Consider the following 15,819-nt stretch of genomic DNA (forward strand, 5'->3'; position numbering starts at 1 on the left):
CTCTTCTGCCATCCAGGCAGGCATGTAGTAAAAACATATCGAATAGAACATCCATCAATATCAAAAGAAAAACATACGATGTCCAAATATCCAAATAACCAAGTACACACATAAGCAAATAAAAACCAAACCAAATGGTAAATAAATCCTCGAGGTCTGCAGGGATCTAGCACTACGTGCAGTGAGGACTAGCGACTAGAACTCCCTCCGGACAACATCAACCTGAAAATAACAACAATGGAGGCGGGGTGAGTCCAACACTCAGCAGGTACAATTGATATGCAAAGTAAAGAAATAACACCTAACACTAATCATGCGTACAGTCTCCTGATATAAGAAAGATAAAAATATGCATCTGAAGTAAACAGGAGAGAAACTGTACTAACCAGGACCTGAGTATAAGGACAAACAGTCCGAGTGGTATAGGAATCATGTATGCATGTCAAACATAGGTATCCAAATAATATGCAGCATATAAATGCAGCAAGCACAAACACAAGCAATAAATGCATCATGCATATGATGCCAATGATGCGTCCTGGTCACCCCTGACGCCAGTCGATCATCTCACACAATAGTGAGGCCGAGTGGGTAGGGCTGTGACAACCGTGCACTCTGTCGTCACTACTCCTGATGAGTGACTGAGTGGACGGGATGCTGTCGGAGTACACCTATCCTCCTACCCCAAATCATAAATGGGGGAGCGCAATGCTCTCATCTCCCGGTACTCAAAGAAGGGGAGGAATCCCTGTCGGATAACACGTTGTGTCACACTACCCATGAGCGGACCAACGATGCCTAACAGAGTCCCTGCTGCAACACACTCAGCCTGAATCGACCACTAACCCATGAGTGGTGGTGTGTGCAGATCCATGTAACTGGCGATGTGCTCAACAATAATGGAGCGGACTATCGCATAGCATGCAATCATGCAAATAGTGCATGACACTAACCACAAAATATCCTGACCTAATCCACATGTATATAAAAATGCATCATAGGTCAACGAATCAAAACAATCCAAAGGTACACAGAAGGTATAAAACCTAGGTCCTGAACATGGTAAAGCATGGTATATCACTACCCCTATAAGCATGTATAAACAGGTAAAATATACATGAGATGCAAACCAATCAATAAATCAAGCATGTACCAAGATTTGGGTAGTGATTAACCGAAACAGATAAGAAACACAATTAATGCAACATGTTAATTTCATTACTAAGCATATCAAAGACAAAAAGTCAAAAGTACCCGCCTCCAATCGAAATGGTCCAATCAATCCAGATTCGGACGTCGAGATACTCGTCTCGCGTCAAAGTCCTGTGAGATCAATGTGTATATTTTTATTTAGCTACAATTCTCATAAATAGCTAAATGAAATTTCTAACCCTAAATTAGGACAAACCCTAATCAATACACAACCTCAATCTACTCATAATCATCCATCTAAACAATCGAATCAAAACCATATTCTATAGCATGTATAAAATGCTCTACACCTTACCTCAAATCAACCGGATCAAGACGGAGGAAGTGGTGATCGACCACAGCTACTTTCCACAGCAAACAACCTACTGTTGATGCTGGAACCAAGCAAATCCACAGATCTCAACAGAATGGAACAGAATCTCCTCTCCGTTGGATTCTTCCCTACCATTCGGATCAAGGTGAGATCAAGAACACCACAGAACATCATAGTAACCAAAACTCACCTCACTGATCTCAACCATACATACCCAATTCTGTGCCAAATCCCTTCCTCCCCAAGGATCGGTAGAAGGCTCGGCAGTGTACTGTGGGGTGGCGCTATGAGATGAGTGTCGTGGCTGAGCACAGAAGAAAAGGTCGGCTCTGTGAGTTGTGGCCGGTGGTCGGCTAGCGTCACTGTGCTGACCTCGTGCGGGAAGAGGACTCAACAGTGGCACGTCAAGGAAGAACTCGGCACCTAGGTCTCGGCTAGGGCACAAGCGTTTGGGGGTGAGCTTGGCTCACGCGACGCTGGTGCTTGGACAGGAAGGAAAAAGAGAGGCAGGGACTTAAGGCACGGTCAAGTGGAGGCGAGGTTTCCCCTTGTCTCTCGTCGGCCGGCAAGGATGGGTTGGCCGAGAGAAGGAGCCGGCGATGCTCTCGTGATAGTCGGCTGGCGGCGCGCTGCAGACCCAATTTCGTGCGGAATAAAGCTCGGGAGAGAAGAGGAAGAAGAGGAAGTGGGTGGCGGCGAGGAAGAAACCGCCGGGCCGGCGGTTAGGGCAAGGGAGGAGGAAAGTGTCGGGCGTGAGAGGAGAAGGGAAGAGAGGCACGCGGGGGGGGGGGGGGGGGGGGGGCTCGGCGAGGATGAGAGGGAATTCGGCGAGGTAATAAAGAAAATAAAAAGAAATAAAAGAAAAGGAAATGTAAATATAAACATTTCCTCGCTTAAACGGGGTAGCCTAAACAGGCTTTTTCCGGGCCCCGTTTTTATCCCCGTTAACTCGTCCATACGAGCTCCGAAAAATTACCAAAAATTCCGAAAAATTCCTTTATTCATATTCGCCTATTTTCCGGTATTTTACACTTAGAGTGTACCAGCGTAATTTATTGGTCAAGATAAACTAATACTCAATTACACTATAACTATTTATAATTTATAAAAAACCGACAACATGATCTTCTGAGTGTGACACTACACTCCATGTTATCTACTATATAAATTAATTGAACAATTACATTTAACAAATAAATATAGATATTGACCAAATGTGATTCTTTTATTTCAAAAATAAATGTTTACAAAAGCTAGGCTTTTAGTATACACTCTAACAGTTATGAGGTTTAAATATTAATATTTAATGCAAACCTCATTCTAAACTTTAACTTAGTCTTTCTTAACCATTCCAATTTTATTTTCATAAAAAAAACTACCCTTAAATGATCATAAATGATTTTTTTAGGGTTTAGGATTGTTAACACGACTAAATATGACTTATTCAACTCAAATAACCTTATTTAAGCTAAAAACAGGCTCTTAAGCGCTTAAAGAAGGCTCTTAATCACTTAAGACTCGCCGTAATCGATTAAAGTTGGGATTCAATCGATTCCCAGAGGTTAATCAATTATTGTAATCGATTAAGACCTTTAATCAATTGTTGTAATCAATTCTATGAGTTGTTGTGCTCACGGGAATTCGCCTAATTGATCAACCTGATCGATTAGGATATGGTAATCGACTAGCCTAGTCAATTACCATTTCTGATTTCTGAAATTGATTTCAGTCGAATTTCAGAAATGCCCTAAAAATTCTACAAATTTCTAAAAATCATGAAATTCTTATAGACATTATTTAAGGCATATACTATTGTGAAAAAAATATGTTTCTAAGAAAATATATCTTATTTTCAAAGATTGACACAAACTTGAAAATTCTTGAAAACTTCAATGTTTTGCTCTAGTTTGTGTTTAACTATCCAATAGTGATTACTATCAAAAGATAGCTTTCACCAAGGTTTTCCAAAAGTACTTTGAAATTATTTTCAAAACTAATTTTCAACCATGTTCTTTGGGCTAAATGCACATGACTTATACATTAGCTTTCCCAATGATTGGATAATACATAACCATGTGTTTTGATGAAATTAAAACTTAAACAGATGCACTAAATCAACATCTTGAGCTTTGTTCATCATCCTAACATCTCACTTGTATCTAATGTGCACTAAAATACATACAAGTCAACTTATAGTCTTTGTGAGATGTAGATTTTGATTTCTCCCTAAACTAGGAATTATGCATATCTATCTAGTAATACTAAATTGATCATCCACCTAAGATGCCACTTGTTGATAAATTTCTTTGCCACCTCTTGCTAGTAAATGTCATTGTCCTTAATTACAAGGAATTTAAAATAATGCATGATGATTTATGGCATACATCAAAATGAATATATTTTTAAAAAAAAAACTTTTATTTACATGATGTATATATGACATGACATGGTATTTTTGTGTGTTTTCATAATAAAAATGAATGTAAAATATGATGTTATGGCATATGTTAGGCAAACAATCATGACAATTTAACATAAATAAATATGCCTAAATTATCTATCTAAGTATCCCTAATTATTTTCTAAATTAAAAATTACTCCTAGATTGCCCTTATCTTCTTAAGAAAATGTCAAAAATCCTAACTTGACATTTTTTTAGTTTTTCTTATTTGTGCCAATTTTAATTAAATCCAATTCTTTAAATTTTTACACATTTTACTCTTCCAAAAAGTAAGCATTTAAACTTTCTCATTTTCAAGGAGTACAACTACCTTGAAAATGCCCTCCAAGTGTCACTTCATCAAGGTTGGGTTAACTATCCTTCCAATTAGAGTTGATACTCTCTAAACTCATCTAGGGTGCAAAGAGCACACTCCTAGGAACCTAAAATCGATTGGTGCTCCTTGGATGTTCTAGGTATTCACTAGGGATGATTTCCCTAGATACCTTCCTAATTGTTAGGACCCTTGGCGGCTGGCTAGAGGGGGTGAATAGCTCCTGCACAAATCAAAACAAAAAATACCTTTCTCGGACAACTAACTTAATTAAAGAATACTTACATAAGAAATGATAAAGAAATAAAAAGGACAAAGGCACAGAAGTTTTTACTTGGTTACAATTGGGGAGATTGTAAATCCAAAGAAGTAGAGCGCACTAATATCTCTTTCAAGCTGAGAAGCCTCTTTACAGCAATGATCGCACAAAAGGATGAAGTTAAACCAAAACTAGAAGTGTACAAGTATTGTTTCTCAAGATGCTTGTTGTATTTAGCTTCTTGGACTAAGGCTGTATTTATAACCTTGGTCAAGGCGCCTGGAAGGGTTCTAGGCACCTGGAGGGGGATAGAATTTTATCCCCTTCGTAACGGATCGCAGTCAAACATGATACGAATAAAACTTCGTTCCAGGCACCCGAACTAGGAAAGTTAACCACATTGACTTTTTCCAGTCCGGGCCTTCTGCTCAGGCCCCACTTGCTTCGGTCCCGGTCTTCCACTCCGGATCTGCTCGCTTGGGTGATTTCAGTCATCCGAAATAGGACTTACCCGAACCCAACTTTCGGCCTTCTCCTTGAGCAAGCTTCCGCACCGGCTTCTCGTCCCTCAGAAATGTCGCACGCCTCCTTCTCGTCCGCCCGCATACTCTTCCGCAACACCTCATCCATTAAATGCACCGAGCCCGTCGACTCTCTCCCATGTCGTCCTTCTCACTAACTGCATCTTTTGCTCGTCATCCTGTGCTCCTAAGTTCCTGCTGTTGGAATGTATACTAAAAGCCTAGCTTTTGTATAAACATATATTTAGAAATAAAAGAATCACATTAGTCAAAAGTCTACATTTATTTGCTAAGTGTAGTTGTTCAATTAATTTATATTGTAGATAACATGGTGTGTGGTGTCACACACAGAAAATCATGTTATCAGTTCTTTATAAATTATAAACAGTTGCTCACGACTAAGATGGAAAGGAACAAATCGTTGGAATAGTCATAGTGTAATTAGGTATTAGTTTATCTTGACTAATAAATTATACTAATATACTATGAGTGTATTGAGTAGGACCATTTAAGGTAAGTTGTTTTTATACTGACTTAATAAAAGAATAAGTCCTTAGTTATTATGGAAGTGTGTGCTCTTAATCCTAATATAATAACAAGCACGTATATTTAGTATTTATTTTTTTGACTTATCAAAGGGTGAGATTTAGCTCGATAAATCAATAAGCCCGATAAGTTGGGAAATGATATTACTTATAGTGTGTGTTGTTGATTATAGAAGGAAACTGTGTCCTAGTAATCTAGGTTGAGAATGTCCCCAAAAGGAGCTCAAAAGGATTGTCATGTTAAACCCTGCAGGTGGACTTAGTCCGACATGACGATAAGGTTGAGTGGTACTACTTTTGGACTAAGATATTAATTAAGTGAGTTGTCAGTAACTCATTTAATTAGTGGACATTCGACATCTTAAACACAGGGAGACTAACACACTCATAATAAGAAGGAGCCCAAAAATGTAATTTGGGATTGGTGCGGTAGTTCAATAATAATCCTTTAGTGGTATGAATTATTATTGATGAAATTAAGTTGAGTGTTCGGGCGAACACGGGAAGCTTAATTTCATCGAGAGACCAAAATCACTTCCTCCTCTCAATCTCTATCGTAGTTTCTTGTATATAGAGAATTATATCCACCTATACCTACCTTTCTACCCATTTTTTGGTGATCGGCCAAGCTAGCTTGGAGCTCAAGCTAGGGTCGGCCAAGACCAAAAGGTTGAGTCTTGGAAGGGGTCAGTCAATGCTTGGAGTCCAAGCATGGTGTGGCCGACCCTAAGTAAATTAAAAGGATTTTTATTTTTAAATTTTTCTTATGTGGATTCCATGGTTTTAAAAGAGAGTTAAAAATTTAAAAATTTCCTTTTATAACTTTCTACAAAAGATTAAGAAAAGACTTGATATCTTTCCTTATTTGTAGATTGAAAGGAATATTTTAATTTTGATAAAACTTTCCTTTTTGTAACCATGTTCATGATTTAACACTACAAGAAAATTGAGATTTTACAACACTTATAAGACAACGCTTTTTTTAAAAAGCGTTGTCTTTTTCTTTTTAACAACGCTTTTAATGAAAAACGTTGTCTATTTCTTTATTTTCTTACTAATAGACAACGCTTTTTTAAAAACCGTTGTTTATTAGTGATTTTTATGGGTCAAACACAACGCTTTTTGAAAAGCATTGTCTATCAACATTTTTTTAGTGTCTACGACAATGATTTTTAAAAAGCGTTGTGTATTGTTAAACCCTCATCTAAATCTGGGATAATACAAACCGTTGGATCAAGTACCCTTAGGTTTCACTCTCACAACTCCTCATCTCATGCTTATCTTCCCGAACCCCTCTCACAACTCCTCATCTCATGCCTATCTTCCCGAACCCCTCTCATGCCCTCTCCTTCCAACTCCTCCTCTCATGTCCTCTCCATCCAACTCCTCTCCAGCAAACCCCTCTCCGTCGAACTCCTCTCCACGAACCTCCTCTCCTCTGAATTCCTTCACCTCTTCGTCAAATAGCAAATGCCCTAATCACTCCGCTCTTGGATCGCCGCCTCCGCACTAGATCTACTCGCCGGTGGTTTCCTCTCCAGAAATGGTAGGGTTTACGGTTAATTCGACAAGGTTTTGTTTCCTCTGTTGATTCTTTTGTTTCCTATTTTTTTCCCTGCGATTTTTACCATAGATTAGATTATTAGCGAATAGAAAAAAAAGGGTTGAGACGACAGCTTAGGAAATTTATTGGATCATTGGAAATGTATTGATCGGGACAGTCAATTGACTTCAAATGTTCCAGATATGTCGTTTGTGTGTGTAACGGTTCTGTCTAGGGTTTTCCGTAACCGAACTACTTAGTTTAATATGTTTAGATCAGTTGTTTGCCGACATCTGCTAATTACTCAAATTTACTTGCAGCCGGTTTGTAACTAGGAACCAGTTCATTCAAACATCTGATTTTCATGTTTTTGTGACATATCTCATGCATTTGATGATCATTTTATGGTACAAAGTAATTGTTGATATTGCATTGAAAGTCTGTACTTATTTTTCTTGCGTTTGGTATTGTGTGCCTATCATCCTTGGCATCATATCATTATTTTGAAAGGTAACACAATATGTACGAATTAGTGTTTTTCTGAATTCTTTCCGTGACAAATTCTTTAATTTGCTCTTGGCATCTGCAGGCAAATGCTTGGATTTCAAGAGCATCAAAGTATCGGAGTTCAGTTTGGAAGGTTAGCGACAAACGGCCAGGTGATACTCTAATTAGGACGGGATCTATCACCTATGATATATATTTAGGGTGTTGCTCAGCTGTTTTATTTCTCAGGTTATAATGGCAGTGACTCAGATTCTGATGAGGAGAAGATTAACATCAAATCATCAGCAGAAGGACCTGGTTCATAAGGTGAGTTATTCTTCTGTTCTGTTTGGTAAATTTTTAAACTCAGATTCTAGATGATTGATGCTCTATCAAGTTAAAAGGCAAAAGAAATAAGTAGCCATGGATCACTATTATTTTATTTTTGCATCTCAAATAATTTATAGTGCAATATATCGGATATTTGAAAGGTCCTGTAAAATTGAATGGCCAAAGTGATTTACTGCTAATCTTGAACTATCTTTCACATATCTAGTTCTTTTGATTCCTGTTAATTTCATTTTTATTAATTCATTGATCATGACTCATGACAAGGAACACAAATTTGTCTTTCTGTTCTAATCTTGGTCAAGTGAAATTTCCTGCACGATGTTAAATATACCACAAAGTTAAATAGTCTAGTGCAAGAAAGATATTCTTTTAGAATTTCAGGCCTTCATTTTTAAGTTGTTTTGTCATGTGCCTTAGTCTAGCTTGAGATGACAGCATACAAGGATGATTGCTCTCCTAGAGATGCTCAATCCTGAAGTTTAAGAATGAATTAGAGGTTTATTTCTCGAATGTGAAATTTATATTATCAATATTTAGTTCAATAATCTTTGTGATTTTGGGTTGTAAAACTCTCTGCAAATTGGTTTGGGTACATGATTTAAAATCTTACTCCTGGAGTGGAACTAGATAGTTTGGTACTGTTTTGATAGTAGGTGTTAAGAGGAAAAGAAGAGGGAGGAGCTTAGCTTAAGGCATTGCCCTGAAGAAGCCTTTTGACTTTCAAGAGTTCGTTCAACATTGACATTTATACGGAACTAAAGTTTTGCCCTTGCGTAGTGAAGAGGCTTCAGTCACCTGGAGTAGTCATGAGTAGGACAGTCACAAAGATGTGGAGTTAAGCAACAGACTGTATATATACTCATCCTTTTCTTGTTTTTCATACTCATTTTTTCAGTTTCTCTGGAATTGTATATCTCAGCTACCTTTAAGAAGATTGAGAAAATGTCTGATCTGATTAACTTACAGCATTTAGTTATTCTATAAATAATTTGGATTTTCTGCTTTTCTAGTCTGACACCATTTGCTATTGTTTGTATAATAATTGCTAGTTATTCTAATTGTGAATTTATCATTTTGGATGAAGTCTCATCTTGGTGCTGTTTCTCCGAAATTTAAAAAGAAACAAGCTAGATCATCGCAGAAGTTAACTACCAAACTCCACAGTTCTTTGGAAGACTCCAACACAAATGATTTGGAGGATGATCTACCCGTAGATAATGCTTCAAAGCAATTGGTGCTTCATAATGAGACTTCTAGTACACATTAGATACAAGTGAGAAGTAGTAAAGGCATGTGTAATTATATATAACATATATTTTAATGTGTATGTTTATCATTATTAATTTGTCTCTAATTAACATAGGCTCCTCGACAACAAGATGTCAAACAATGTGGTTATTATGTGATGCGATTTATGAGATAAAGTGTTGAAGAAGTTGAAATTATCGAGAGAGATTCACTACGATCTATAGTAATGTTTTTTTGCTTATGTCTCAAATTATTTGAAATAAACTATTTAAAATTTGTAAAGTCAATGTTGATTTTTTTTTTCCATTAATATTCACAGTTTACAGAAGCGGAGTATTCTCGAGAAGAAATTGATGAGGTGCGATCGGAGTTGGCAGAATGTATACAAGATCATATTTATGAGTAGGTACGTTCAAGTTTATGTAAGTTCATTACATTGTTTTAGTTAAAGTTTATGTAAGTTCATTACCTTCTTGATGGCCCAAAAACATCAGATGAGTTTAGGAATATGAATTTGGGATCGTCGTACCTTTTCAAGTCAAACAAAATATGACTGACAGAACTCATCAACTTCTAGAGGCTCGATCAAAGGGAAGGTAATATCCAAGAGTCGGCTTCAATATCTTGTAGAAAATACCATGTTTTCTGGTTCAAAAATGATTTTTTGCTACCTTCATGTTGACATGTTGAATTTTTAAATCCTTTCTTTGCACTCTAGAATCAAAGCCATATTTTATATGTATAGTTTAGTACACCGGAAAACTACATTTGCTACTGAAAAATTTCAAGTCAAATTGTGTTTGATAAAGCTACAAGTTCTGCAAACCAAAGAAATCATAACATATGATGATTTCGACTTTAGTTCATATGTAAGAACTCAAATGAAATATATGCTGTTCTTTTTGCACTGCATCTCTAATTATGTATTCAGGTCTCACAGTGGTTTCCCTAGCATCTCCAATTATGCTATTCTTTTTGCTATATTTCCATGGCGGAAACAAAGTAGCACATGTATTTTTCGTTTGCTCTATTCCCCATTATTTTATGCTTAATTCTTTTTCTCTTAAAAATTATTGTATGGTGTGAACTATGACCTTTATTTTCAGCTATTACCACCGAAAATTTCTTTTGCATAATACTAATAGTATTGTTTTCTGTGATAGATACACAGTGGTAGGTGTTTGTCCCAGTCTCAAGCCGTCAATCCATTTTGATCAATATATCTAGTAGAAGTAACCATGCAGATCGTTGTCTTCGAGGTTGTCTAACTATTTTGTGCTTTTTTTATTTTAAATTTGAATGTCACTAACTACTTTGAAACAGAAATATTTAGTCTTTGTGTATAGTTGAATTCTCCTGTAAATACTAATACTTTGTAGTTGAATTCTATTGTTTGGTACGAGTTTGAAATCATTAGCTGAGCTAATTAATGCTATTTTATATGTCAAATTCGAATCTGGACATGGTAAAAGAAAATTAATAGTTTTGTAAATATAAAAAAATAATTTTGTAAATAGATTTTTTTTTAATTTTTTTTTAAAAAAGACAACGCTTTTAAAGCGTTGCACAAGTGTTGTCTTTGCCAAAAACAACAACGCTTTTAAAGCGTTGCAATAATGATATTTTTGAAAAAAATACACAACGCTTTTAAAGCGTTGCAAAAGCGTTGTTTTTGCTACAAACGATAACGTTTTTAAAGCGTTGTCTTTGAGCAGACTTTTAACAACAGTGCTTTTAACAATACTTTTTCATCCACATAGACAACGCTTTTAAAGCGTTGTCTATTAGCTTTTTTCTTGTAGTGTAAAAAGAGAGTTTTAAAATTAAATATTTCCTTTTATAAGTTTCTACAAAAAGATTAAGAAAAGATTTGATATCTTTCCTTATTTGTAGATTGAAAGGAGATTTTAATTTTAGAGAAAACTTTCCTTTTTGGAAATCATCCACATGTTTAAAAGAAAGATTTTAATTTATAAAAATTTCCTTTTATAACCCATCATGAAGGGAAAATTATTGGAGAAATTTTTTATAAATTTTCGGAAACAAATTAGGAAGTTTTAATTCTTGTGTTATTAAAATTTTCCTTGTTTGGAGCTTGTAGGTGGCCAGCCATGTTAATAAAGAAAAGGAAATTGATTTTTAATTAATTAAATTTTCCTTTTTCATGGCAAAGAAAATAAGGAAGTTTTTATTTAAATTTTCCTTATTTGCCAAGACCAAGGATTATAAAAGAGAAGGTAGGGGTGCCTTCATGGGTAATACTCTATTCTATTTCCTCCCTCTCTTCCTTGGTTGTGGCCGGCCCTAGAGCTTCTTCTTATACTCTTCTCTTCTTCTTTAGTGGTCGCTTTCATCCCTCTCTTGGAGCTCTTGTTGGTGGTCGGTTCTAGCTAGGAGAAGAAGGAGAGAAAGGAAGTTTTGTTTCTTGCATCCCTTGGAGCTTGGTGGTGGTGGCCGAATCTCTACATCCTTGGAGGAAGTCTTGGTTTGGTCGAAACTTGCAAGGAGGAAGAAGAAGGGCTTGTGTGGTTCTCATCTCGGTAGATCTAACGACCCGCCTTCTACTGGCTAGGCTGTAAGGCCGGACCGTCACATTATGCTGTGCTAAGTTATATCCATGACCATTACTAAGTCTAGGTGCGGAAAGCTGTACTAATTTAAAACTTTGCTAAGCTAATACAAGTTCTTGGTCCTACATGTGCTAAGGGATGCAATCTAAGGTATACATGACATATCTTACATCCCCTATAGTCAAGGAGCTGAATTACAGGGTCTCTTGGTCTAAACCCAGATTCCCAATCGATCCAGATTGAACTCAATCGATTGCAAGCTGTTGAATCGATCCATGGATCGATTCCGATGGCTACTGTGCTCAGGTTAATATTCTGGATCGATCGGCTGATCGATCCAGATTGGCCAATCGATCCAATGATCGATTCCAGAGCTCTCTGTTCGCGGGAGCGATTTCCTGATCGATCGAACGATCGATCCCCAAACTCTCTGTTCAGAACAGAATGTGACTGGATCGATCCAGAAGCTTACTGTATGCGACAGAATGCGACTGGATCGATCGGCTGATCGATCTAGAAGCTTACTGTTCGCGGAACCAGGCTCCCAATCGATCCACTGATCGATTGAGGGCTCCCAATCGATCCACTGATCGATTGGGGTTTCTGATTTCGCAGCAAGGCTCTGATTTCAGCACTGATTCGTGCCACACTCACCTACAAGAGTTCTATAATAGCTGGAAACATACCAATAACACATAACTAAGATTATGAGCATAAGTACTAACAATATAAGCAAGTTGTTCACAATTCAAGGCATTAAAATAACTAGAAATGCGGAAAATAACACTATGTAAAACTAAGGTCTTAGTTTGCTAATTTCTCCAAGATCTTTATTCCAGGTTCCTTCCACACACATCTTCATCGCATTAACCTTCAGCCTCCGCTAGTCCATCTTTCCTTTACCTTTATCTGCAGTATAAGGAAAAGAGTATCTGTAAGCTTGAGAGCTTAGTAAGAAATCATCTACATCACTAAAACATGCATACGATGCAATTTATGTTTTTAAAACTTGCTATTTGAAACATATGAATACCGAACATGTAAGAGCATAGCATGGCATACAAACAAACTAGTCATGACAATAAATGCTAACATAAACTATCATATTGTATCAATAGAGAACTGAACTGATACCCAAAACTGAACTAAGCTAATTCTAAACTAATACTAAAGCTGTACTGAATCCACATAACTATTGTGAAGTTTTGAAAACTGTATTCATAAATAGATTAAAAATAATAATCATGTTGCTATTTGGGCCCGACAACTGTACGTGCTATGCGCGCATCCCTAACTAGACCCGGGTTTGCAAGTCCCGAATTTAGTAGGGTTACTAGGTTAGCTGAACCTAGGGACGACTATGGGAGCCCAACCCAACGGATATCTAATCCAGTACAGTGCCACTGAGAAAGTAAAATACTGAACATAGCTAATTAATTCTTGTCTTACTCTTTCTAGGTTATCTGAACCTAGAGCTAGGTTGTCTGAACCTAGAGGCGACTGTGGGAGCCCACCCATTGGACCGTAGTCCATATAAGCTGTAGTAAAACTGCATATACTAATTAAATGCTTCTATCGCATTTAGCTAACCTGTTAAAATGCCTAAGTTGCATTTTAATTATACTAAACATACTATCGAGCACTTGGTATGCACTGTTGCACACCCTATGTGCCCAAAAATCCATAAATTACTAAACTAAAGCATGCAATCACACGAAACTACTTATACTGTAGGTGAGGGGTTTCTTACCTCCTGTTCGAATTTTCTTACAAATCTAATCGCTAGGTTTTCCGGAGGAGAGATCTCTTCGATGATCTTCTCGCGTCTATGCGTTCCTCTCGCGGAGGGGAGCGTCCTCGTGTCGGAGTCGTCGCCGGAAGGTGCACCTAGAGCCTAAGGGATGGAAACCCTAGGTTTCTTGAGGTTGGCGCCGAGAGGTGAGGGAGAAAAGGAGAGGGCGGCGTGACTAGGGTGAGGAAAAGGTTTTTATCGTTTAAGAAAATCTCAATTCCTCACTTAAATCCCTATTTATATTTGGTGGGTAATTCGACCTAACTGAAACATAAATATAATTGTTCCCCTTTCCTTTCAGCACGACCATGCTGGGTTCACCTGGTTACTAGAGTTCACTATAAGTCGTAGGACCCAATAGGTTTCGGGTTCAATCCCCGCTTAAGCTATTTTACGTTTCCATTTATTTTTGCTACTTCCGTTATTCTAAAAATTCTGTAAAAATATTCTAAAATTTCAAAAAAATTCATAGAATATTTCTAAAATAATTTTGAGAATTTTCGGGCTTTACAATCCCCCATACCTTATAAAAAGTTCATCCTCAAACTTAGAATAACTCTGGGTACTTCTATCTCATACTAGCTTCTGTCTCCCATGTTGCCTCTTCTGTTGTGTGATTTTGCCAAATGACTTTTACTAATGGTACCTCCTTGTTCCGCAATTTCTTAACTGCTCGGTCTATTATCTGAATAGGCCGACTATCATACCTGAGGTCTTCGCGAACTGATACCGACTGGGGCTCAATCACCTGGGTGGCATCTGGGATATGCTTCTTCAGCATAGAGACATGAAATACATTATGGATGACTGACATCTCCTGGGGTAGCTCTAGCTCATATGCTACCTTGCCAACTCTTCTAGTGATAAGGTATGGTCCCACATATCCGGGACTCAATTTGCCCTTCTTCCCAAAACGCATTACCCCCTTCATGGGAGCCACTCTGAGGAATACTGTATCCCCAACTGAAAACTCTAAAGGTCTGCGCTGTGTATCAGCATAACTTTTCTGGTGGCTCTGAGCTGTCTCTATCCTCTGGTGGATCTGCTGTATAGCTGCTGTGGTATCTGCTACTAGATCTGTCTGGAGTTCTAGTTCCTTCTGTTCACCACTCTCATACCAGCAGATTGGAGATCTACACCTCCGCCCATAGAGAGCCTCGTAAGGTGCCATGCCAATAGTGGCCTGATAGCTGTTGTTGTATGCAAATTCTGCTAAGCTCAGATATTTACACCAACTTCCTTTGAAATCTAGGGCACATGCTCGGAGCATATCTTCGAGTACCTGATTTACTCGCTCTGTTTGACCATCTGTCTGAGGATGGAAGACTGTGCTAAACTTTAACTTAGTGCCCAAAGCTGACTGTACACACTCCCAGAAGTGTGATGTGAATCTACTGTCTTTGTCTGAAATGATGGTTCGTGGGACTCCATGCAGTCTGACAATCTCCTTGAGATACAACTGAGCTAGCTGTTCCATGGAATAGGATATCCTGGTAGCTAAGAAGTGGGCTGATTTAGTTAATCTGTCGATTATTACCCAGATGGTATCAAAATCATTCGTGGTTCTGGGTAGTCCCACTATGAAATCCATAGAAATATCCTCCCACTTCCACTCTGGAATTTGAATAGGCTGCAGAACTCCTCCTGGTCTCTGGTGTTCTGTCTTGACCCTCTGGCAGGTCAGACAGGTGCTAACATATCTAGCGATGTCTCTTTTCATCCCGGGCCACCAAAAATGTTTCTTTAGATCTTGGTACATCTTGGTGGAACCTGGATGCATCGCATAAGGAGTCCTGTGAGCCTCATCTAAAATCTTCTTCTTTAGTTCCTCCTGATCTGGAACACAGAGTCTGTCACCGAAGTATAATACCCCACTATCTGTTACTCTGAATTCTCCACTTTCTGATTCTGCTATCCCTTGCTTGATTTTCCGAATTTCAGGATCCTGTTCCTGAGCTGTCTGGATGTCACCAAGCAATGTAGACTCTAATGTCATAGTAGAGAGCTGTCCAACTATGAGTTTGAGACCGAAATCTGTGATCTCTTTCCGTAGGGGCGGTGACATGGCTGCTAGCGATAATAAGGTAGCACTGGACTTTCTGCTAAGTGCATCTGCTACCTTGTTAGCTTTTCATGGGTGATAGAGGATGTCTATGTCATAGTCCTTGACCAGCTCTAGCCATCTGCGCTGTCGCATATTCAGAT

The 15,819-nt window shown here is 37.9% G+C and overlaps 1 protein-coding gene across 2 annotated transcripts; it reads left to right on the plus strand.

Moving 5' to 3' along the window:
- The first annotated feature begins 6,883 nt into the window (after positions 1-6,883).
- LOC121983090 lies at positions 6,884-10,565 on the plus strand. Of its 2 annotated transcripts, XR_006112377.1 has the most exons (5): positions 6,884-7,170; positions 7,757-7,826; positions 7,903-7,980; positions 9,572-9,658; positions 10,416-10,565. XR_006112377.1 is itself a non-coding variant. In XM_042536068.1 (4 exons), the coding sequence occupies exons 2-4, from the start codon at positions 7,761-7,763 to the stop codon at positions 9,269-9,271; spliced, it is 327 nt and encodes a 108-aa protein (XP_042392002.1). In that variant the 5' UTR covers positions 6,884-7,170; positions 7,757-7,760; the 3' UTR covers positions 9,272-9,286. The 2 variants fall into 2 exon arrangements, 1 of the variants encoding a protein (XP_042392002.1); XM_042536068.1 differs by lacking the exons at positions 9,572-9,658; positions 10,416-10,565 and adding an exon at positions 9,089-9,286.
- The last annotated feature ends 5,254 nt before the right edge of the window (positions 10,566-15,819 follow it).

The sequence above is a fragment of the Zingiber officinale genome, chromosome 5A (assembly GCF_018446385.1).
Source record: "Zingiber officinale cultivar Zhangliang chromosome 5A, Zo_v1.1, whole genome shotgun sequence".
In the NCBI taxonomy this organism is placed as follows: Eukaryota; Viridiplantae; Streptophyta; class Magnoliopsida; order Zingiberales; family Zingiberaceae; genus Zingiber; species Zingiber officinale.